The sequence below is a fragment of the Erigeron canadensis genome, chromosome 2 (assembly GCF_010389155.1).
Source record: "Erigeron canadensis isolate Cc75 chromosome 2, C_canadensis_v1, whole genome shotgun sequence".
Classification (NCBI taxonomy): Eukaryota; Viridiplantae; Streptophyta; class Magnoliopsida; order Asterales; family Asteraceae; genus Erigeron; species Erigeron canadensis.
In genome coordinates this window covers 10,268,389-10,292,738 of record NC_057762.1, presented here as the reverse complement: position 1 = coordinate 10,292,738, position 24,350 = coordinate 10,268,389, and the positions used below count along the sequence as shown (strand labels likewise).

The following is a 24,350-nucleotide window of genomic DNA, read 5'->3' as shown; positions in this document are numbered from 1 at the left end:
TGCCATTGGTGTCTCTTTTGTGACACAAAGCGTCGAGCAACCGATATGCTCCGTTGAGGGAGATCTAAAAAGTTGTGAAATGATTAATGATGTAGTTGGTCATTTATGTTTAAGAGTTGGGGGTGGTTACAGCAAAGTATGAGGGCTAAATGTTAAGTTTGTTCATTTTCCAGATTTGTACAATTAATCATGCGGACATATTATATGCTTCGATGACATTAAAATAGACGCTTGTTATCCCGACCATGATTTTGATAACCCGACCAGATTATTAATGACAGGGAGCCCGTTTTTACTCTACCATATTTGTCATTACATACATGGGGGCCCACACTATTTTGGTTGGGATACCAAAAACTTTAGTTGGAATAAACATAGTGTTAAAATACAAGATTGGCGCAATCTTGGAAGCCAATAATGACATAGATCCTCCGTATTACAAACAAGTAAATATAAATAGCAAGTACAAGAGCTACCATCTCATCATCCACCTCACATATCTAATTGCATTTCTAGGCTTAAAATGACAACTTCTTACAAACCTTACAATACCAATTATGAAGTCCGATCCATTAGTCTTCCAACAACATCGCATCCACCGTCGACTCATATACTCGAGAAAGAGATTAATGATATCAAGAAATGGATGCTATCACCATGTAAGCCATCCACAATTTGCAATGGTTTAATGAAGTTATCCACAATGTATGAAGGCATCCACGAGCTTATCGGGTTGTTATCTTCAATCCAAGCGGAGAAATGGGTCGTGGAGTTCATGGACAAATTGGTTGGTTTCTTGGATATTTGTGGCATCTTGAAAGATATCTTGTCACAAACTAAGGAACAAGTTATTGACCTTCAATATACTTTACGAAGACAAAAGGGAAATTCAAGTAATTTAGAAAACAATGTTGCCAAATACAATTGTGTTAGGAAAAAAGTCAAGAAAGATGTGAAAAAATTGATGGCATGTATAAGTAAATCCAAGTTAGTGACATCATCAAATGATCGGCACCACGAACACGAGGTGGTGATTGGTATGGCAATGGAAGTGACGGTTTCACTCTTCGAGTGGCTATTGATGTTTATTGTTATGCCATTGAAAGAAACACCAAAGATTAGTAAGTGGTTTATGGTGGTATCAAAATTGTCCCGAAAGACTAAAGTGACATGTGAAGAACATCTTTGTTATCAACCAGAAAATGATTTTGAAGGTCTAGATGTAATTATGTCACGAAATGAATGTATTAAATATGATGCGTGTAGATTGGAGAGGATGGAAGTTCAAATAGAAAGAATCGAGGATAATTTAGATTGTATATGTAGGAGATTAATTAGAACAAGGGTCTCCCTGTTAAACATTGTTTCCAACTATTAGATATAATTAGCCGTTCGTGAAAAAAAGTTTTGTAGTAAATTATGTATACAAAATGTTAATTGATTAGGGACATATATATAGGCTTTTTATTACACTTCAACTTAATTTGTGACACGACATTTTCGTATTTTGTTTCTATTTATACTCCATTGTAGAAACTAAAAACTGTTAAGACTCTGAAGTTGGGTCATCGAGGCCTGAAGGCAATCGAGGAACCACGCGCTAGTTACTGGTAGCCTAACCGTAACAACTGGGGAAGTAGGAATCGTGCCACCTTTAATTAACCTATTTCTCAAAAGTACATGTGCTCAAGAGAAGTTATTAAATTCTTAAAGTAAAATATCTCATTTCAATTATGATATTCGTATCATTTGTTTTGATTGATGTATTAAAACTATGCATTATTGGTTTGTAAAGTCAACTATATAATTTATACACTGTAGTACATCCATAAAAAATGATGATACGAATATGAGTTCCCTTTCAATATACTTCTACAAATTATATCTTAATCAATACCTATTTAATTTAGTCAAACTTCTTACTTATATGATGAACTCATTTAGTATATTATAGTTTTTGTTTTTAAATTCTTTTGTGAAAATTCGAATGACATAGACGTAGGTGTCAATAAGAGAGATGAAAAGACTCTAACCATTTAAACATTTAAAAAGAATGAGATGAATAGACTCTGACCATCCAAATATTAAAAAAAAAATAAAAAAATAGTTTGGGTGTTGTGGGCCCCAAAGCCCAAACAAACCTTGCCAACCTTGGGCCTATTAGATAGTATGGCATCAAGCTGTTTTTAAGGATCATGTTTATGTTAAATCAATTGGATTAAAATCCAAAGAATAAAAGGATAAAAAGGTTGAGCAATGAGCAAACAAGTAAATTTTTTGGTATGAGCATAAACATGTTTGATCGATCGTAACAATCAAATAACAAATTTCCGGCCATTCTTAACATATTTTATGCCTAAAAACTTGATCACAAAAGCTATATCATAAGTTCACAATAACATAGAAGTCAAATAAAATGAACGGAAAGGTAGTATAATCGAATTCCAGCAAGATCGGCACATTTATGATTTAATTTAACGGGGGACAATCAAATAAGAACAATTTTAAAATAATAACGGTGAGAACACCTTAAAATTATCATTTTGATGCATTAAAAGTCCATAAAACTGAGATAGTGCATAACTAATTATCATTATTTAAGTGTTTAACAACACATTGATTCATCAAAATCGAAAAAATCACTTTTTTTGTTGGATGCATCATTTTGATGAATATGCATCCAAGATGGATGCACAAAACAAAAAAAACATGATTATTTCGGTTCTAACGGATGAATGTGTTGTTAATCACTTAAATAATGATAATTAATTATGCACTATGTTGATATTATGGACTTTTAATAGTGTTCTTACCGGAATGTTATCCTAATTTAACAAGTTAAAGATAAAATCTTAAATTTGTTGTAAGAGATGGTAACATATTTCAAATACAATTATTTATCTCTGTTCACTGAGGATATCAACAGCAAAGTAAATTTGTTGTTTCAACGTTTTACCATAAAGCACACACCGTATTATCCATCGTTAACTAAATGGGTCGGAATATCAGAGTTTAACTAATGTAGGACATATATACAGCAGAAGATATCAAGTAGTACAGATGGTCAGATGACATAATCCAAAACATACTAAATATCAAATTAATAAACAAACAACTTCCTTAAGATATTATAATTACTTGCCATATTAGATGATTGTATTTTTGAGTTTTTATTAAAGAAAAAGAAAGGAGAAGATTGGATAGGAGAAGATTGGATAAAAAATTATATTTATAAAATGCATTCTTGAGTTTTATCATTTAAAAGAAAAAAAAGTGAATAAAATGATGTAAAGGCATTCTTGAGTTAAAAGAGAAGGATAAGAAAGGATAAAAATATGTAATTTTACATTTATAACCTCATAATTATTATAGTTCATATAATGGTTGAAAGGTATATTGATAAATTTATAACTTATCCTTCTAAATCATGTCAAATATGGAAGGAAAGTTTTTAGCTCCAAAACGTCTCACTTTTCCTTTCCATCACTTTCCTTTCTTTTAATAAAAAACTCAAGAATACAAAAACATAAGTTTTCTTCTCATACCGTTTCTTATCCCATTAAACAAACAACTCATACATTATTATTAAAAAAGAACCTGCATATTTATAGCCTTCTTTTAAGTGATTCAAGGCTTTCAAAATAACTGCCACCAACAACAAACCCATTCGGGCCGCCTTCAATCCTCACATTGCTGCATCTTTTCTCATCTATATCATATACTAAAACGCCGTCTTCATCACCGAATACAATATCCCCATTCTTACCACACACGGGCTTAACAGGATCTATCTCTACTCCATGGATATATATCTTCCTCCACGATTCACCGACCCCATACTCTTCCATCACCCAAAAATCATTACTTTCTTGACTTCCAAACATACAAAGCTTCCCACCAAGATCAACCAGCTCATTAAACACACCTTTATTTTTATCTACCATGTCAGGCAATTCGATCTCTTCAAACTCTTCGCTTTCTAAACTAAATGCAGCAATAATCGACGAATACCCACGCCGTGGCACGCTAGTTAACCAATGAAGCTTCTCATTGACTAAAACCCCACTAACCAAATGCCCAACTGCATGATCATATGGAGAACAATCTAACCTCCTCCATAAACCGTTACGTAAACTATACATGCTTACATACATATCCGTACAATCCGGGTTATACTCATTATCAGTGTCCCAAAAGGAAATCGATATTACTACATAATCATCATTGCTCGAATTGTGGCCGAATCCATACATGACAAAACTCTCTCTAACAGGGAGTGCGAAAGGGGAAACCAGAATTCTAAAGATCTCTTTTGTAGTTGGATTTATTAACAAAATGGTGTCATCTTTGTCTTTGGCTAACACAATCCCATTGCAGGACCCTAATATCTCTTCGAACTCGATCGTATTTGGGCCGAAATTGAGTTGTTTTGCAGTTGCAGATAGGTTGTGGCTGTTTATGTCAAGTGAGTAGAGAGAATTGGAATCAGAAATTAGAAGAATCAGTTTAGTGGTGTTATGGTTTTGATGGACGAGATGGGATTTTATGAATTTGGGAGTAGAGATTAAAGAGCACCATGGTTTCGAAACCGACTTGAACCGGCCCAAAGATTTTGCAGGCAGCACACGGAGAATTGATTCAATGATTTCAGGGGGAAGGTTGTGGGCAGACATTGATTTTGGTTTGATTGTTTTATTTGATATGATTTATAGATATAGATAAGCTTTCTAGATTAGCAATATTATTACAATATATATGAATTGACCCCATCAAGTTTGGCGATCTGGCACTTCATGATTGTGACGTGAATGTTTTTAAAGGAATCGTGTATCTATGATCAGATGACAATAAATAGTCAAACAAAATAAATAAGGATAGGAAAAATGGAAACAGAAATCAGCTAATATCACCCAAACTTTCAACCTTATCTACTACAGTAGATTGGATCGACTTATATGAGGCTTCTGAATATATTACAACTAACATATTATCCATTGATGCAGACAGTGTCAAACAGTAATCTAAAATGCAAATTTAAAAGCTGAAGTAATTACTTACAGACGGATTGCTGAAGTCGTAGTAGATAGAGAAGCTGTGAAAAAAAGGTGGACCTACCATCATCATAGTTAAAATACCAAATTAGTGTTGAAGGTTAACAACTCATTGGTAAGGTCTTTGATCTTGGGAGGTTACATTTAGATTCGAGTGTTCCTTTCCATATTTGTGAGCGTCGATTAATAGGAGATTCTTTAAAAGTCCTTAGTTTCTAGGCATGCGTGTAATTAGGTGTAGATGTAGATTAACATGCCGCTAAAAAAAAATAAAAAACAAAAAAAACCCAAATTAATTCATGCTGTGAGTCAAATTAGTTGATACAATAAAGATCAATGAAGTTTTTTACTTCAGAGCTTGATATAATCCCCAGAAAAACTAATAATATCAAAAGCAAGCCTCATATGCTAATAGATTACTAGATTAGTAAAAGAAAAAAAACACCAAACAAAAAATAAAGATGCATGAAGAATCCTGTTTTGGTGTTTATCAAAAAAAAAAACATCCAATAATGCCAATAAATTCTTTGTTAAGAAACCGAAAGATTGCCTGAAGATATCTGGTGAATAACTAAACAACAGAGAATCCAACATGGGGCTTAGGGACTAGAAGTCAAGAACATGTAATAAAAACACCTATGGCAAGTTAACAAATTCACGGAGGGACACGATAAGGGTTGGGATGACAAACAAAACTGAGCGATTGATTCATGTTATGATCTGATTCATGATGATCTGTTGAACAGACAAACATAAATAACTCAGCAGCGTACACACAAACATAAACAACTCAGCAGCGTACCCATCATTAACAATGCATTTCAACCAAAAAAAGGGTAGCAATCAGGCAGCATGTATGAGGCCTCTCCAGCCTTCCCCTTCTCCTAAGGGTGGTGTGCTGACCAGTCTTCCCCTTCTCCAAAGGGTTGTGTGCTGACCATATTCTCCTCTAAACTCTCCATATACCATCAACATTCATATTTTCCAAGAGTTTTTGCATGTAATTTAGGACAAGCCCCACCTTCCAAACGGCGGTGTGCTGGCGTGCAGCACTTGATTCAACATTCTCATCCTCTGAGAGTTTTTTCATGAAATCGGATAGGACAGCATGAATAGAACGTGTAGGTCCAACGTCTACAAAGTGCTTATTCAAATTGTTATCACCATTGCAGACTTAATTTCACGAGCAATTGAAGCTCGCTTCTTCCATAATATTTGTATGTAGCTGTGTTACGTATGGAGGTTTCTTCACCAATAGCTATACCCTTCTCCATATACCAACAACATCAATAGCTATACCCTTTTCTCTATAATGCTTTCCAATTTTCATCGCGAATAAACTACCCATATTTGTATCTCTGGGAGCAAACAAACACATAATTTAAGTTTACATTTATATATATACACATATATAAAATAGAATTAGTAAAAAATTATTCTTTATTCATTAAAATAAAATTACATGAATAAATAGGAACAAAAAAGAGATGTTTCTTTAATAAATACCAAATTTGATTTTTTTTTTTTTATTGAACCTTTTTTGGGATAACACGTAATACACTCTATAATATATACTTTAAACAAATCATTATAGTACAAGAGAAACCTACGGTTGGTATATGTGATGAACTGTGGGGAAGATACCTTCTTTGACATATAAATTATGGATAATGTCATACGAATATAACCACATATGATAAAATGTTTATGTAATGTAATAACCTACTCAGGTGGCTGTGTAATGTATGCACCTATGTTTTTTTGGCTATACTATGTAAGAACCTTTTTATTTTGGTCAATTAATGTAAGGACCTATTTAATTTTTTATTTTTTTGCTATGCTATGTAAGGTTCGTACATATTTTACATATTATAGCCAAAAAAACATAGGTACATACATTACATAGCCACCCGAGTAGATCACTACATTACATAACTATTTTGTCATAGGTGGTTACATTCGTATGCCATTATGCCTATAGATTACAATAAAAGATTCAAGTTGGTATACAAAAGTTAAGCACTACTATAGAACCTAACTTGCACTCAGTCTCCAACATTAAGTTTTAAACTTAATTTTTATTTGTTTTTAGTGAAAAATAATAATTCATCCCAAAACTTTAACAAATTAGTACACTTAATAACACATTAAAGTTACATATGTAAATTGCTCCTCGTTTTTTTTTTTATATAACCAGTGAAACTCAGAAAAACGGACCAAAAGTAGCCCGACTTCGAGTCAAACCAAATCGAAACATCATGGTTCGATATACGGTCCTCAATCCTAACCTGTTTTGGTTTTCAGTGTGTGCCTATGGTCACCCTTTTTTTCAAGTGTCATGACATTATCTTGAAAGAATTTGAAGGTGTAGTATATTATCAGAATTTGGAATGTGTATATATATATGCACACGAATTAAATAAAAAGAATGGCATACCCTCCAACAAAAACAACCATCCGTTGTTTCCTATTTTTTTCTAAAAAAGGAATCGCGCCAAATGAGAGCGCGCTTATAAGGTCCACCTAGCCACCGCAGGCATATAGATCTGCGGAAACAAGCATGGTCCTGTTTAGTAATTGAATAGAAAAAAAATATCATACATGTAATATATCGCTAACAAAGAATTAAAAAGAAGCCCTAAGTTTGAGCTTATCAACGATTTCATCAATAGAGCCGGTGGGAGGATGAATCACATGTCTGGAATAATGTGTACTCATTGTATATAAGTTCACAAGAGTATTTTCATTTTCCTGTAACAAAACAAAACATATATTGTATATTATTTCATATTATTATTCCCATTAGTAATGAATGAACAAAATTACAAATGGGCAACTCACCGCAAATTTAAGTTTGCAATAAAATTCAGTAGCCTCACATTGATCTCGAAATTTGGCAGAGCCATAGGGAACCACTTTAGAATTGTCGAAATAGATAATTATATGCTGAAATATGTATGTATATATCATCATATTAATATTATTGGCAAAATAAATCAAAAAAGGAGTTGAACACATATAGATACCTCGGGATCTTTTTTTAGTTTGATCTCGGCATCTGCCATGAAGACGATGATGATTCGTAAAGGTGGGTAAGGTGCCTGCAGATCAATTAATCACCAATAATCATCATACAAGAACTAAAACAGTGAGAATTATAGTTATAAAGGAAAATAATAAGATAGCTTAGGGCTAGGGCGTAGTAGGCTTTCTTTTATCGGCAAAAACCATCGGCTAATCGGCTACTCTATAGCACGTGTATCGGCTAATTTCGGCAAGCACAATCGGCAAGTTTTGGTATATATCGGCATGTTTTGGCCGATGGTAGTGAACGTTGGGAGCGTGTACTTTGTGATCGTTTTTTTTTTTGTTCTTGTGCCACTCGCCGGAAACCTAAAAAATCAATTTGGGGGTTTTCGATTGTGAGGCTTGATCTACGTTTTTCTTGGCTTCTATTGCCAGAATACGTTCCGATAAAACTTGTCGATGCTCCTAACGTGATATATCACCCCTTCCGGTGAGATCTGAAACCCCTTTTTTGGGGTTTCCGGTCGTTACCGGCCAAAAACGTTCACTTTCATTCCGGCCAAAACTTATTTTGGCTTGTGCAAGGGTGTAGTTGGCTATAGAGTACTTGGTTGGTTCGGTTTTCCGACGACCCCTTTTTTGGGGTTCCCGGTTTAATTGATGCACTATTGCTTGTTGGTTGATTCGGTTTTCTGGCGAAGCCCTTTGTTGGGTTTTCAGGTGAACTGCTGCTGCATGTGGCTGGTGGTTTCCCGGCGAGCCCTTTCTTGGGTTTTCTGGTGAGACTGCTGCTGTATATTTATGTATATTTATCTTTTTACATTCTCATTAATTGCTTGTTTGTGATTAGCTTGGTAGTGTTAGTGGTAGCATTGCCGGATTTTTCCTTGGCAGCGTTGCCGGATTTTGTTCCATTAAAGCAATAGGTAGTCGGAAAAAGTAGTTTTTAGCCGATGATGATATCGTTGAACACTTTTTTAGGTTGCCGGTTAAATGAGCGATGATGATACAAATGTTCGTAAAAATGGGACTCAAATGATCCGGGGCATATCTTGGCGGGGTAAACCTTCGGATTAGCAGCCATGGCATCTCCGACTTCCGAAATTCCCGACCCCTAAATTCTGACCCCAAGTTTTATTTATAAAAAACGGTCACTTTTTTAGTTTTCCTGCAAGTTTGATTATTATTCCGGTTACCTTTGCTATGTTATAAAATTGGTTAAATTGGCAAGTCTTTTGGCACTACACCACCACTTTTGGCTAGTTTTTGGTAACGATACGTGGTGGCTTGTGATTCGTCGATAGTTTGCCAATTTAGCCAATTTGTCAATCTTTTGGCACTACACCCTTGCCCCTTACAGAGAAAAAAAAAAGTCAGGATAACCGATCCAGAAAATCAACGAATAACTGCAAATGAAAACCTAGACGACTTGTATATATATATTTGAGTTAATTTCATTAGTGCCTTCGTGGTTCTGGCGATTCGCATTTTCGCACCTCCAGCTAATTTTATCACCACATACGGAACAACCAATACCGTCGGCTACTGGAACGAACTTCACCGGTCAAACCACCATAACTCTGCTCACCAGAGCCGACCTCTTTTTGTTTTCATTTTTTGTTGTCTTGTTCAATGGAAACAAGAAGAAAAACAATCCTTTAGCTGTTTGATACAAATGAAACAAGGAAGTTTTTTTTTGTTGGTAGATCCCTTCCCATCACAAAATGGTTTTTTTTTTTTCCTTTTTATGTCGGAAAAGAAGATAATCAGGATATATATTCATGAGTTTAATGTTCTTAAATTTGGGTGGTGTTTTTGAGTTCTAATGTTCTTGAGAAATGAAATATGCAGAACTCTGGGTGGTTTGGTTGTTGAAAGAAGAAGGTTTAGTGTGCCAGAATTAAACAAACTATGCCCAAAAAGTTATAGTGTGCACGAATTAATTTTTTTATTTATAGTATGCATAAACTTAGCAAAAATGTTCAAATCATGCAAAATGTATACGTGGCAGCCCATATGAGCTGCCACGTGAAATTTCTTTTTTATCAGGCCACGTGTAACTTTTTTTATTAAGTTTATACATACAATAAAAAAAAATGTTAGTTCGTGCACACTATAACTTTTTGGTCATAGTTAGTTGCGTTTCGGCGCACTAAACCTAAAGAAGAAAGAGAGATGATTTTTTTTCTTTTTTTTTTGATTTTAAATGGTTTTACTATTGTGATTTTAATGCCTTCCACTTCGAAATGGACATCGAACAAAAACTAATGAAAAATAATTTATTCTACGCTTACTAGTTAATAAACCTGAGTGTAACCCGGTTATATAAATAAAAGTTTGATAAACACGTATTTTCGTCCTTGAGGTTTTGATGAAATGGATTGAACTTTTTACCAAATATCTATGTGGTAATTTACTAAAAAGATATTTAGTTTTGATAAACATATTACATATTGCTATTTTCAAAATTTTTGTATCAAATGTATCTGATATGCAAACAACAAACATAAATATATTTTATGATAAGTTACCTTCTATTTGATCTTTTGTATGTATGAAGAAATAATATGTATAACCAGTGTTGTAAATCTCAGCCAAGAAATCGGATCAAATATCGGAATCGGCCAGTCCAGGAGACGGGATGGCTAGGATCGGTCAAATATCGAGTCAATGTTGGTCAACGTTGGAAAACTCGTTGGATCGGGTCAAATATCGGAATATTGGTCAAATATCGGGTCAAAGTCAAAAACAGTTTTTTTTTAATCAGAATATATCATATATTTATATTTATATCTATTTATATTTGTCATTTAAAAAAAAAAGATTTATGAGTTTTTAATATATATTTAAACTTTTATTACATATATTTCCATAAATTATTACGAGTATTATTATTCACTATTCACCCAATCCGATATCTCCCCGATTTTTTAAAATCTCTCGTCTCCCTACCTTGCCGATCCGATCCCGATCCCCGAGTTCTACAACCTTGTGTATAACTTTATAATGTTCATTTTACTTGGAAATAGATATATAAGATGTCATGGATTTATATTTATAAAAATTTCAATAATACCTAAATAGAATTTATAATACTATATATAAAAAAATTCATAGAGTTTCTGATCAATTCTTTTCCTAAAATTTTAAATTTAAATATGATGTCATGATTTATAAAAATATATATAAGAAAGATTGTGAGTTTATCACAAACTTTTTAAAAAAAAACCTTCGGTCTATTATTAGTTATATAAGAGATGTTTAGGAGTATTAATAATTGGTTAAACATAGTATCATAATTATTTTAAAAATAATTTTGATGGAAAATAGTTAGGCTTTTTTTATAGTCATTACCAAAATAGAGAGTGACATATTTAGCACCTTTTATCCATATATAACAATTATTATTTTAAAAGTTATACATTAGTCATTAATATACATATATTCTTTTGTAAATGGATAAAACCGTTATACATTTATCATCACCCTTAATTATATTTTGTATATTACATATTGTAACTCATCTCAGGTCAGATTCGGGTATGATAGTAACTACATAAAAGCCATTCTACTATCATTCTGATATGTAGACATGTGTTATTTTAAAGCTTGTAAACAGAGACGGAGTCATGATTTCACGTTGAGGGGGACTCAATCGTATTTTTTCCCGATCGTTGTATACAATATAATGTGAAAGACATAATCATTTCATAAAATGTTAGTAAAATAGAATTTTTTTGCGATGGTTTACTTTTATGGATTAAATGTAAATGTTTTACTTAAACTGTCATGGCTAGAAATCATATATTTATAGATTGGAGGTGGCTGACTTCAAAAAAACCTTTGTATTAGTTGGCTATAAACAAACTTTGCAATGGAAAACATAAATGATTGGCGGGGGCTAAGCACCCCCTAGTCCCCCTACTAGCTCCACCCCTGCTTGTAGATAAGTAATATCTCGAACTTGTGTATCATGATATTTAGAATGGAATAGTACAAATTGAAAATATAAAACGATAAATTAATAAATAAACAAAACTTAAACTTTATAGAGAGCATTTTTAATTATGGTTAACATAACGATATATAATCATTGAGTAATCGAAAAAATATGATAAATAATTACATTAATATTAATTTTAAAAAAAGAGTTTATAATACAAAATTTAAATTTAAAATCAATACATCTAATGTCATGAAATTTTCGAGAAAAAAATGGTGAGAAAAAAAATTTCAAATTTTAAATTTGAAAATTCACCACTATGCTTCAAGTAAATTATCAAGGAGCCATTGAGGCGTTAGTCTAGTGATCAGGAGATTTTTTATGTTTTTTTTTGGGGTTTAAGGTTTGAATCTTGACAAATGTAAATGTGTGAAAGACCTTAACAATAATACACCCATCTAACACATGAGTAACAAACCCCTTAGAGCATTGCCAAAAGTCAAACCGACATGGAAACATCTTTATCGAAATGTTACCCATTTATTCGTTATTAAAAAAATATAAAAAATAAATTATCAAGGAAGGAGGGCCAAATCCCCAAAACAAAAGAACATTGACTAAAATTTGACCCGCACCTTCCTTAATTCCTTATCCGGGCGGAGGCACACACAGCTTACTTTGCAGCCCGTTCTTCACTACTTCCATATCCGTACGCTCCTCTCCCCTCCCTCCCTCCCTCTCAGTTTGAATTTTTTTTTTCTTTGTTACTCTCTCTATATATAATAATAATATAATTGCAATCTTCTTTGAATTAGTAAATGTTTTTTCTTATTTGATGAAAATATTTATTCTGTTTATGTTTATGTTTTTCTTATATGCATCTATATATATATAAGATATTAGTAGATAGAAAGGATGAATAATTGGATTCCATCCCATTCCATTGTGATTGCGCACCAACTGTTTGTAAAAATATTTGTCTAACCAAACCATATTATAAGCGCATCACTTAAATTCGTAGGTTCGGTTTTATTAGATATAATAAGGGCATAGTATGTGGTAAAAAATGCAGGCATAGAATACGCGTTCAATTACTCCGTATGATTGATTCAGAAAGCCTGCACAGTTTTAAATTTATAATGGAAATAAATGTTTCTGTAATAAAAGATCCTAAGGGTTGTTGTGGAAAACAATCCTTGTTTTACATTTTTGTTTTACAAGAAAACATAGAAAACAGAAAACGCGTTCTAATCATAGTTTTCTAAAAATATTTACAAGAAAATAAAAAACAATGTTTTCCACTTTTCAATGGAAAACTTGAAAACATCTTTTCCTTGTTTTCAATTTTCCATTTCCCCCCTCCCTTCCTCTCACATCCCTAACATGTTTTCTAGTTTTCTAATTAGAATGCGTTTTCAAAATTTTTATTTGTTTTCTAGAAAATAAAAACCCTTCTCATTTTCTAGAAAATTTAAAATGAAAAACCATAAAACATTTTCTACAACCAAACGGACCCTAAGAGACTGCGTGTCGTTATGTGGTTTTTCTTTCTCTCATAACACATGAATATATTGGTTTTGAATATAAAGCATGATGTGATGACCGGTTTGATTTCCAGCAGATACATGGTCAAGGATGTTTTTTGTGTAACTATTTTATCAAGGGAGGTATGCTAGCGTTATGTGAAACTTTTTGGATGTTCAAGCCCGAAGTTTCTGCTTCACTACATTTACTAGCTAATAATAGAAAGAGCAGAAGGGTATTGCTGCAGAGGTCGTTGACTAGATCTTGCAGCAGAACCCCGTCACCGAATTTTTTCGGGTCGTGGATTGTGGACACATGGCTTCCTGGACAAGCATTAGTTTCTGCTCAATCTAGAGGTATCATTTTATGTAAAAATGTTCCCATTAAATACAAATTAGTGGCTAATATGACTCTGAAAACTCAAATGGTTCCAGTAATTTGACAGATGAAGTAAAAAATTTTGAAAATGAAGGAAGTGACTTTTTAGTCTCGAAACATCTATTGGGGGATCTGGACTTCGAAGACGATTTTGGTTCTGAGGATACCCGTGGATCATTCAGCAGTAGTTACCAGCCTATAGAGGAACCCTGGCTTGTAGAATCTTCTGATCTTTCTCTTTTTGCAAATGAAATAGATTCTTTAGATGGTTTAACGTGTGAAGACGATGAAGTAAGTTTTTTAAGTTTTGAGCGCGTAACGCAACATATTTCGGAAGGATGGTATCCTGTTGAGGAGCCGTGGCTCTCTGTTGAGGTTTCCAAGAAAAATGAGCAACCACAGATTGCAGGCATGCTCTTTCTTGACGAAAAGGAAAATCAGAGAACGCTTACCGAGCTTGAGCCAATTCCAAAAAACTTGTTTCTTGATGATGATGCTAGGGTGGGGGTAGGTATGCAGGAGCTATCTGTTGATACGGTTATATTGATAAATTCATCTTTATGTACAATGCAAAGGGTTGCCGTAATCGAAGATGAAAAACTGGTCGAGATATTGCTGGAACCTATAAAGAACAATGTGCAATGTGATAGTGTATATATAGGTGTTGTCACAAAACTAGTTCCCCACATGGGTGGTGCATTTGTGAACATCGGGAACCCCAGAGCTTCGCTTGTGGAAATAAAGAATCATCTACAGCCATTTATATTTCCTCCATTTTCGCATCACAGAGAGCCAAGATCAGTTAATGGCTCTTTGCTTGTCGAGCTTTTAGAGAATCCAAGGATTAATGACAAGAAGCAGAAATCAGAAGAAGAAGAATTGATTGATACTAGTGATGGAGATCAAAATACGCATGATGATTTTGAGGACCATGATATAGATGATGAGTTTGACGTGTCAGAAGATTTAACAGGAAATGATAATGGCAGTGTAGTTAGTCCGGTGTTGTATATTAATGGCAAAAGGAATATCTTTCAGCCAACTGAAAGTTTTTGTAATTCACAGAATCAAACCATGGCTGACATCATGGTCGGCATGAAAAACTCAAGCGGTACAGATTATCAACTCCAAGATACGGAAAATAGAAAAAATGAAAGTAAGTGGGCTCATGTTCAGAAAGGCACTAAGATAATTGTACAGGTTGTCAAAGAAGGATTGGGTACCAAAGGCCCAACATTAACGGCTTATCCAAAGTTAAGGAGCCGATTTTGGGTATGTCCTAATGTCCTATTATGAGTATGCTCATGCTTAGAATTGGCAGTTTTGACCCATAATGAGTTGATTTTATATCCGATGGGTCAAATAGGTTAATTTTTCTAAAGGGGGAATGTGTCAAATGAGGCGAATGGGTTAAAGGTGACCTAAAGTGTATTTAAATTCACAACCTTCTAAATTTCTTTATGTAAAACAGTTAGAGTAATATCTTAATGATATAGTTATTGAAGTGCACCAAAATCAGTAAGTAGTTTATAAACTTTAAGAACAAAGAAACTAAAAGATATCGAGGGTCAACCAACCTGACTCGAGCCAAATCCAAAAGGTATCCATTCATTTTGACCTTGTTTTAACATGTTACTCCACCCAGCCAACGTCAGAATCTTTACTCATGCTCATTTGCATGCCTGGTGATCAAGATGTTAGTTTCATCATCTAAAATATGAATGTATATGTGTGTAGGTTTTAATGACTCGTTGCAACAGAATTGGAATTTCGAAGAAAATATCTGGAGTGGAGAGGACACGGTTACGAGTCATAGCAAAGACTTTGCAGCCTCCAGGGTTTGGTCTTACTGTAAGGACCGTTGCTGCTGGTCATACTGTGGAAGAACTGCAAAAGGACCTGCATGGCTTGCTTTTAATGTGGAAAGGTATTACCGAACAAGCAACATCTGCAGCCCTTGCAGCAGATGAAGGTGTGGAAGGCTCCATTCCTGCTATGTTACATAGAGCAATGGGCCAAACACTCTGTGTTGTCCAGGATTATTTTAATGACAAGGTAGAACTGGAAGTTAACTGGTTAATATAGATTACTTAGATTACATTTATTAAGCATTAATGATTCATTGGACTGCCTTCAGGTGAAGAAAATGGTGGTCGATTCTCCAAGGATATATCATGAGGTATGAGTTGCCAGCAGAAAGTAGGAAAACAAGTGTTCCTATATTTGCTTAGTTTTTTTGTTTTTTGTTTAAATTGAAGCTGCAAAATAACTTTATAGTTTTCTTCTATTATCTTTCTCGAAGGAAGTCTATAGAATACCTTTGTCTGCTGCTCTTCTGTTCCTATTATCAACATCCATGTAAACACAATGGAACTACTTGCATAATAAGTAGCTACTAGTTATCTTTAAAATAAAAGGGTAATGGAGGGAACCCTAGCCTGGGTACGACAATTGGATACCCATCGACTCACCCCGTATGAGTCATATGATGCCGGTACAAGACCTCTATCCTAATCTCCACATGATCTGGGCATCCCGAAAGATCGTACCCGCGTATTTAAACTTCACATGTGGGTCTAGGCTTCACTGGTAACGGGTATGTTAAAGGAATTATTTTTTGAGCCAAGCTGGATCGAACTTGAGACCTTAAGGTCACCAAGTGTTTTCCTTACCACTAGGCTAACTCCTCGTTGGTTACTAGTTATCTTTATAAGTTTCCTCATGATGCTCTTTTTTTGGTTTTTTTTATCCTTCGCTTACTTAACAGTCTAATTATCGTGTCTCTATGTATTACATCCAGGTTACAAATTATCTTCAGGATATAGCTCCTGATCTCTGTAATCGTGTAGAGTTATACAACAAAAAGAATCCTCTTTTTGACGAGTACAACATTGAGGAAGAACTCAACAACATGCTAAGTAAAAGGTGAGAAGCACTTATAGTAACTATTACTCTGACTCTCATCATAAGTTTAGGTCACACCATGTTGTGCTTATCTAATAGTATTTGTTGACAAACCAAGATTATCAGAAAATTGCTGTAAGTTAGTCTTAAATACGTAACTATAAGCTCAAAATTTTTGGAGTAAGGATAACATTAGTGAATAAGTAATAAATTGGAAAACCAAAGTGCCGTTATAATATATACTTTGAGGATTATTATATCTACTTAATTTGAATACCATTGTTAATTTTCTGCAAAAAATGTTGGAAATAAGCACATGTTATTGGGTTTTGTAGGGTACCATTATCCAATGGTGGTTATCTAGTAATTGAACAGACCGAGGCTTTAGTCTCCATTGATGTTAACGGAGGGCAGTGTATGCTTGGTCATGGGACTTCACAGGAGAAAGCCATCCTTGATGTCAATCTTGCAGCTGCTAAACAAGTATGTGTGATCCCCAAAATGGCTATTTTAGGATGCCTCTTAGGGAACCCGAAAATGATTTGAGCCGTACGAACTTAATTTCTTTTAATTTCTCTGTATAATTAATTAAATAACCATGACAAATTAGCAGCTTTAAGACCCCGTGCTTCTAAATTGCAATATTTGAATCAAATTTTATGTCTTTTCTTTCTCTCTAAAACAGCTGAAAATGCTGGTGATGAAAGAATTTAAACTAGCTTTAGCAATTATTTCGAATAAGCTTATCAACCGAAATTTGTTTTTCTTGTCTCAATATTAATGCTTAATCTTCAATTGCTATGACTTCAGATTGCTAGGGAATTACGATTGAGAGATATTGGTGGAATAATCGTAGTCGATTTCATTGATATGTCGGATGATTGTAAGTCCGCGTGTGTGTGATTTGCTTTACCGTGTCTATGTTTGATATGCTCATCAACATTACCTTACAGTGACGCTTCTTCCTATTATTTTTGCCAATATCTTTCTTCAGCTAATAAGAGATTGGTCTATGAAGAAGTTAGAAAAGCAGTTGAGAGGGACCGCTCTTTAGTCAAAGTCTCTGAACTTTCTAGGCATGGGCTAATGGAGATCACGAGAAAAAGGGTATGAATTTATTTGGCTAGACTGTTGAATGTAGCTTTTGATCTTTTCTTGGTTCATGAATATGAAAGATTACAAATCAATACGTTATATTATCAGAGATGAAATAACCTTCTTGTTGCATAATAATGCTATGAATTCTTGGCAGGTACGACCTAGTGTGACATTTATGATAAGTGAACCATGTTCCTGTTGTCAAGCAACTGGGAGAGTGGAAGCTTTGGAAACCTCATTTTCTAAAATCGAGCGTGAGATTTGTCGATTGCTGGTGAGTAATACTCTGCAAATACTGTTTTAAATACCAATCTGATCTATTAGCTGCTTTAAAGGTGCCAGAACATGGTAAAGAAATTCATAGTTTCAAATGGTTAACTGGAACTGCTAGATTTCTGTCTATATCTTTTAAGAAAGTTGAAAGATCAATTTCCTTGTTTATGTCATTGAAGAATCTGTATTCATATCAGTGTATAACTTATCACCTATGAATTATTATCGGTTTGGTTTGTGTTAGGCACGGATGGAAAGGCCAGATCCTGGAAGGCCCGAAACATGGCCAAAATTTGTTCTAATGGCTGACCGATACATGGGTAGTTACTTGACCTCTGGAAAAAGGACAAGACTAGCAATCCTGAGTAGTTCTCTTAGAGTATGGATTTTGCTAAAGGTACGGTTGAGTGTTATATACATCTCAATGAATGCAGAACAGTATCAATAACAAAAGCATTACTGACGCCAAAATTGCCCAGGTTAACAGGTCATAGAAGGTGATTTTGTGTGGGTGAGGTTTGGTTTCCCTAAGATTTTTATCCAAGTGCATCTGTTTTATAGACCATTTTTGAAGATTGTATTACTCGAGTCATGGTCTTGTTTTGAATAAAGTGACTTAATGTGTAAATAGTTTTTTTAACAGAATTTTTACTATAAAAAAATTAGACCAACTAGGCTTGTCTAATCATATAGATATATCAGGTTGCAAGAGGTTTCAATAGGGGTGCATTTGAGCTAAAGCCACTGGCAGATTTTAAGGATCATAGAGATGAGGATCAAATTAAAAGACCACCGTTGAAGCCACCTAAGAAGCCCACCGGAGATACTCCCAGACGGAAAGTCACCATCTTTCCCATCAAGAAGTGGAAGACTGGCGGTAGTAAATGAGGAGCATTAGATTCGGAAATCTCAATTTTCAGCCAATGTACAGAGATTGAAGGCCCTGATTCGAAAAAGGTTTCTTTTCTTTTTGGTTTCCTAACTGAGTATCTAAAATCGCTATCTTATGATCATAACAAATAGCAGAATTTTGTAGCTGCCAATCTATTCATCGGTGTAGTGGTGTAGTGCCTGTTATCTATAGTTACTCATAAAAGATTTGAAAAGGTCTATATTATTCTTCTTACATATTTACACCATATATCCATTATCTCTTAAAATACTTACATTATCTCACCCTTTACATTGACGTGATATATTATTTGGTTCTAACAATATAGCACAATATTATAAATGGAATATATGAATTATCACATGATCCATCTCTTCTAAAAAAAACAGTTTGTTTTTTAAAACTTAATTAAACTTGAATTATAAATATCTAAGAATTATCCATCATGATGTATCGTGAGAGTGAGATTGTATTATGTTTATATCAAAATGAAAGTTAGGCATCCTGCCTTTACGTCTTGGGTTCGACTCTTATGAGTGGCAAGCCAATGAGGTTTTTACATGAATTCCTTGTGATCACATCTTGTGTAACGCAAAGAAAAATAGCTATGGCCAAAACAAAATAAAATAAAATTCATAGCAATGCTAACAAATAACTTAACTTCATCTCAACATTCTTAACCAGATATCTCGTATAAAAAAAAATACATAGCAGTGCTATGTAGGTATGCGAGAATGCTAAAATGATACATTGGATTGTGGAGTGTTCGACAACTTCTTTTTTCATTTGTATCAATGGTTCTTTACATGGTTTGTTTGTTGGAAAGAAGGGTTTGAGGCAGGGTGACTACCTCCTTATATGTTCACTCTGGTTATGGAGATCTTAATTCCAATTTTGCCAATGCAATATCAGTACTTCTGATAATTTTCGATTTCATCATCACTGGTCGGAGTAAAGTAATTGGTAAAGGATGAAAGTTTTTTGTTCGGTCTACATGGAGATGTCTTTAACTTGACCTACACTAGTAAGAGAGCTACGGACATACTGACTCAATATGTAATATTGGTAAACTTGTAGCATCTCATTTTAATCTCTCATCTTCCTTCTATTAAAAGTCTTAATCCTCTCATTATATATATATATATATATACTAGCACGGTACCCGCACAATGTAGCGGTGGTTGTAGTGACAACGGTATGGTGGTAGGGGCATCTGTTGGTGGTGGAGGCGCCGTCAAGTAATCTAGATAATTGATGTAAAGATAATTGATTAAAAGATTAATGGAGATATTTTGGATAAATAATTGATATTGTAATTTAATCGATCATTAATAGTATTTAAATAATTTTTCCATAATTTTAAAGAGAGTTGTTTTATTTATATAAAAGTATAGATTAGATGTATAAGAGAATTAAGATTAAGAAATAAGGGCAATTTAGGTATAAAAAAGTGCTGAATTTCCTAAAATAGGAAAATTCAATATGCTTTATAAGGTGTTATAAATATATATATAAATATATATATATATAGGTAGGGTTAACGTGAGAACCACATATATGGAGAGAACCGTGAGAACCACTAGTTTCCCTCCTTTTTTTTTGTGGTTTTTAATTTTTGTTTTTCACTTTTTCAAAATTTTTTTGTTTTTTATTTTTTTAACAAAAACCCATTCCAAAAAAAAAAAAAAATTTTTTTTTTTAATAAAATCATATGGGTTACGCGTTAAGAAAACGTATGGATACGGTACGGCCGTTGCTCTACATCCGTTTTAAAGGGGTTGTCAACGGACGCATATGAGAATGGTATGAATTTGATGGTCGGAGATCCAAGAGATGGTGACGGTTGTTACGGTACGGGCGTAGCCCTTAATGCTAAGGGCAAAGCCCTTAGAGATGATTTTCCAATGGTTTTCACAGTTCTTACCATATATGTGGTTCTCACGGTTCTCACCATATATGTGGTTCTCACTTGGATCACCGCCCATCAAATCCATACCATTCCCATATGCGTCCGGTGACAACCCCTTTAGAACGGATGTAGCGCAACGCCCGTACCGTATCCATAGGTTTTCTTAACACGTAACATATGATTTTTAAATTCTTTTTTATTTTTTAAAACTTTTTTTTGGAATGAGTTTTTGTTAAATGAAAATATTAAACCATTACATCAAAAATATTTAATCAAAGTTTTCATATTATCAAATAAAAAGAGTAAGCCTTCCCCTGATATATGTATTCTTAGAGAAGTACAGAGGTTTAGCCATTATCTATTTTTAATCATTTAGTATCCAATGGCCCGACAAAATCAACGAAAGTTAAGATCTCTCCTCGGGGGAAACACTTTAGTGTCAATAGTTTATAAGAAAAAAACAATATTACACTCGACTCTTAACAACTTTGAGATGTGTTTATATGCTGGCAGTACTGGTCATTATGCATATTATATTATCATATATAAGCAATACACAATCTTTGCAGCTTAATTATCAATTCATTACTCTTCTGTTTAATCCTCTTTTCACCATTTTGTGGCTTTTCATCTTTCTATCATCATCTGTCACTTGTTTATCCAACCCACTGAAAGTAAAGAGAATCTGAAATGGCAGAGATCGGTACTGCGGTGGCTGGGAAAGTGGTGGACTCATTGTTTGTTGTGGCGAAAAAAGAGATTGGTTACATGTGGAACTGCTCAGAAAATGTTGAAAAGTTCAGACATGAAGTTGAAAAACTCAAAGTTATGAGGGGGAGGTTCAAGAACTGGTAGATATATCCATCCGTAAAGGAGATAAGATTCTAATCATATTAGACGACGTCTGGGATGAGCTAAATTTGGAAAATCTGTGTATTCCATGTGGGAATAATTACATGAATTGTAAGATCTTATTGACGTCTAGAAGTGAAAAAGTGTGCCAAAAAATGAATGCTCAAAGTAAAATATGTGTAAACTCTTTGTTAAAAGAAGCATGGATTCTTTTCAAACGCGTGGTCGGTGAAAGATTGGAGACAGAGTCCAATTTGAAACAAGTTGCATTGAAGGTTGTTGAAGAATGCGGTGGATTGCCATTGCTTCTTCAAGCGGTAGGAAATGCCTTGAAAAATGAAAGCATCAAATCGTGGAATTGGGCTCTTACTCAACTGCAGAAACATGCGCCCTTGGATATCGATGAGGGGATAAGTAAAGCATTTACTCATTTGAAGCTAAGCTATGACTATCTTAGAAGTGAAGAAGCCAAGTCATGCTTCTTGCTTTGTAGCATGTTCCCTGAAGACTATGATATTCCATTGGAAAAATTGGTTTTGTATGGAGTGGGATTAGAAAAGTTTGATGACTTGGATAGCATAGAGGATGCAAGAGGCAGGGTTCAAAATACCGTGAATAGCCTCACTTCTTCTGGATTGCTATTGAAAGCAAATGAAGAAGGCTTTACCAAAATGCATGACGTTGTTCGTGATGTGGCATTGTTAATTGCATCTGAAGTGAATAACAAATTTCTTGTGAAAGCTCGACAAGGTTTAACTGAATGGCTGCCAAGACACACTGGCTTAGAAACCTACAAAGGAATTTCACTAATGTATAATGACATCAACAAGCTTCCTGATTATAACGTAAACATACAACAGCTTGAGTTGTTCCTTGTATTTGGCAATTGTCATCTGTCAATAATTTCTGATGAATTCATTAGGTGCATGAAAAAAGTAAAAGTTTTAGATATCTCCTGGAATGATTTCTCATCCTTGCCACAATCATTTCTACTCCTCACAAAACTTCATATGCTGGATCTTCACGGAAATACATCTTTCCATGATATTTCGATACTTGGGGAGTTAAAAGACCTCGAGATTCTAATTCTAAATAAAACTGGAATCACTGAAATTCCTGAAGTGATTTCCCAGTTACTAAACTTAAGGGTGCTTCAAGTTAGAGAATGTGTGAATCTGTCTCGCATAACACAGGGTGTTATATCAGCACTCTGGAGATTGGAAGAGTTAAGCATTCATTTCAAATTGAAGTTCAAAGGAGCTTATGATTGTATTGTTGAGGTAATGAGCTTGTCAAAGCTCACATACTTGGACGTTGCAGTTCCAAATATTGATGATATTCCTCCTCAATTCACATCTGAGAATTTGAAAGGTTTTGTGATTCAAATAGGAGAATACATTCAATATACTTCTGAATGGAACATCTCAAGGTCAAATTGTTATCTATTTCTCTCAACAATACATCTTAGCATTCCATTATTGAAATGGTTAAAGAAACTAATTGAGATAAGTCGTCCACATATATTTTTATCTAGAATTAATAGCTCAAATAGTATTATGTCAGCCCTGTATGATGAAGGTTTCATTGAGTTAGAGCATATTGAGTTAAAATATTGCGATAATGTGTCATGGTTAGTCGACAATGGTAAGAGGTATCATAACGATGAAGGGAAAACAGAGGAAAAACTTTTCAAGGAACTAAAACACCTTTCATTGTCTTATCTAAGGAATTTGGAGGTGTTATGGAAATGCCCCTATGAATATGTAAGTCTTACTAACCTAGTCACTCTTAGCATTGACAATTGTCACAAGTTAGAAAGAGTATTCCCAGTGAATGTAACACATGGCCTTGGCAATCTCAAGAAATTGGAAATTAAAGAGTGTTTTGATTTAAAGGAAGTGATTTACGGGGGTGGTGGAGGTGGAGATGATGAATCTGAAAATGTTATTGTATTCCCTTTTCTTGCCATTATCGAAATTGAAGCATCACGGGAATTCAAAAGGTTCTTCAACGCAGCTGGGAATTGGAGAATCAAATATCCATCTTTGGTGACAGTTGGAATATATGATTGTTTCAGTATGGAGATATGGGGACTTGGAATCCATGAAACACCCAAACTTGAGAGATTGGACGCAAGTTGTTTCCAGGCAACGGGTGAAGAAGGATATCTTGAATATTTTAGTCTAACACTGGATGGACCTTGTGCCATAAATGAAGCTGTGTCAAGCGCACCATGGACTGGATTTTTTTAAAGGTCAGCCCCTCGAAAAACAGAAAAGAATACTCGGTAAAAATAACTACTCTGTAATTAACTAAGTGCAAGATTTGATACATTTCTCATATCTCTGATTTTTATTGACTTGTTTATATTTTTAATTAATCAGGTAGATGAGATGATGATGATGATGATAATGAATAGACAAAGAGATGTTCAAGACAAAGGTGATTGATTATTTGATAGGGCTATTGTTTTATATTATTGAATTTGAATTTCTGGAA

At 34.2% G+C, this 24,350-nt stretch overlaps 4 protein-coding genes and 1 long non-coding RNA gene across 5 annotated transcripts; 3 read left to right on the top strand and 2 right to left on the bottom strand.

Annotated features, from left to right (window-relative positions):
- Positions 1 to 523: 523 nt before the first annotated feature.
- On the top strand, positions 524 to 1,378 carry LOC122587682. Its single transcript, XM_043759850.1, has one exon. The coding sequence runs from the start codon at positions 524 to 526 to the stop codon at positions 1,376 to 1,378; it is 855 nt and encodes a 284-aa protein (XP_043615785.1).
- Positions 1,379 to 3,045: 1,667 nt separating this feature from the next.
- LOC122588837 (F-box/kelch-repeat protein At3g06240-like) lies at positions 3,046 to 4,763 on the bottom strand. The gene has a single exon (XM_043761047.1). The coding sequence runs from the start codon at positions 4,671 to 4,673 to the stop codon at positions 3,606 to 3,608; it is 1,068 nt and encodes a 355-aa protein (XP_043616982.1). The 5' UTR covers positions 4,674 to 4,763; the 3' UTR covers positions 3,046 to 3,605.
- A 971-nt stretch (positions 4,764 to 5,734) lies between these two features.
- Positions 5,735 to 8,206, bottom strand: LOC122589359. Its single transcript, XR_006322253.1, has 4 exons — positions 8,078 to 8,206; positions 7,893 to 7,997; positions 7,489 to 7,802; positions 5,735 to 6,409 (listed from the first exon to the last, which is right to left on the bottom strand). It is a non-coding gene; the product is annotated as an uncharacterized LOC122589359 (long non-coding RNA).
- A 4,464-nt stretch (positions 8,207 to 12,670) lies between these two features.
- On the top strand, positions 12,671 to 19,332 carry LOC122588748 (ribonuclease E/G-like protein, chloroplastic). The gene is made up of 12 exons (XM_043760930.1): positions 12,671 to 12,730; positions 13,643 to 13,901; positions 13,991 to 15,195; positions 15,661 to 15,978; positions 16,061 to 16,102; positions 16,724 to 16,848; positions 17,163 to 17,310; positions 17,638 to 17,710; positions 17,822 to 17,934; positions 18,080 to 18,199; positions 18,443 to 18,595; positions 18,901 to 19,332. Exons 2-12 carry the CDS (start codon positions 13,691 to 13,693, stop codon positions 19,084 to 19,086), a joined length of 2,694 nt encoding a protein of 897 aa, XP_043616865.1. The 5' UTR covers positions 12,671 to 12,730; positions 13,643 to 13,690; the 3' UTR covers positions 19,087 to 19,332.
- A 2,357-nt stretch (positions 19,333 to 21,689) lies between these two features.
- LOC122587681 (probable disease resistance protein At4g27220) lies at positions 21,690 to 24,103 on the top strand. Its single transcript, XM_043759849.1, has 2 exons — positions 21,690 to 21,736; positions 21,826 to 24,103. The coding sequence occupies exons 1-2, from the start codon at positions 21,690 to 21,692 to the stop codon at positions 24,101 to 24,103; spliced, it is 2,325 nt and encodes a 774-aa protein (XP_043615784.1).
- The last annotated feature ends 247 nt before the right edge of the window (positions 24,104 to 24,350 follow it).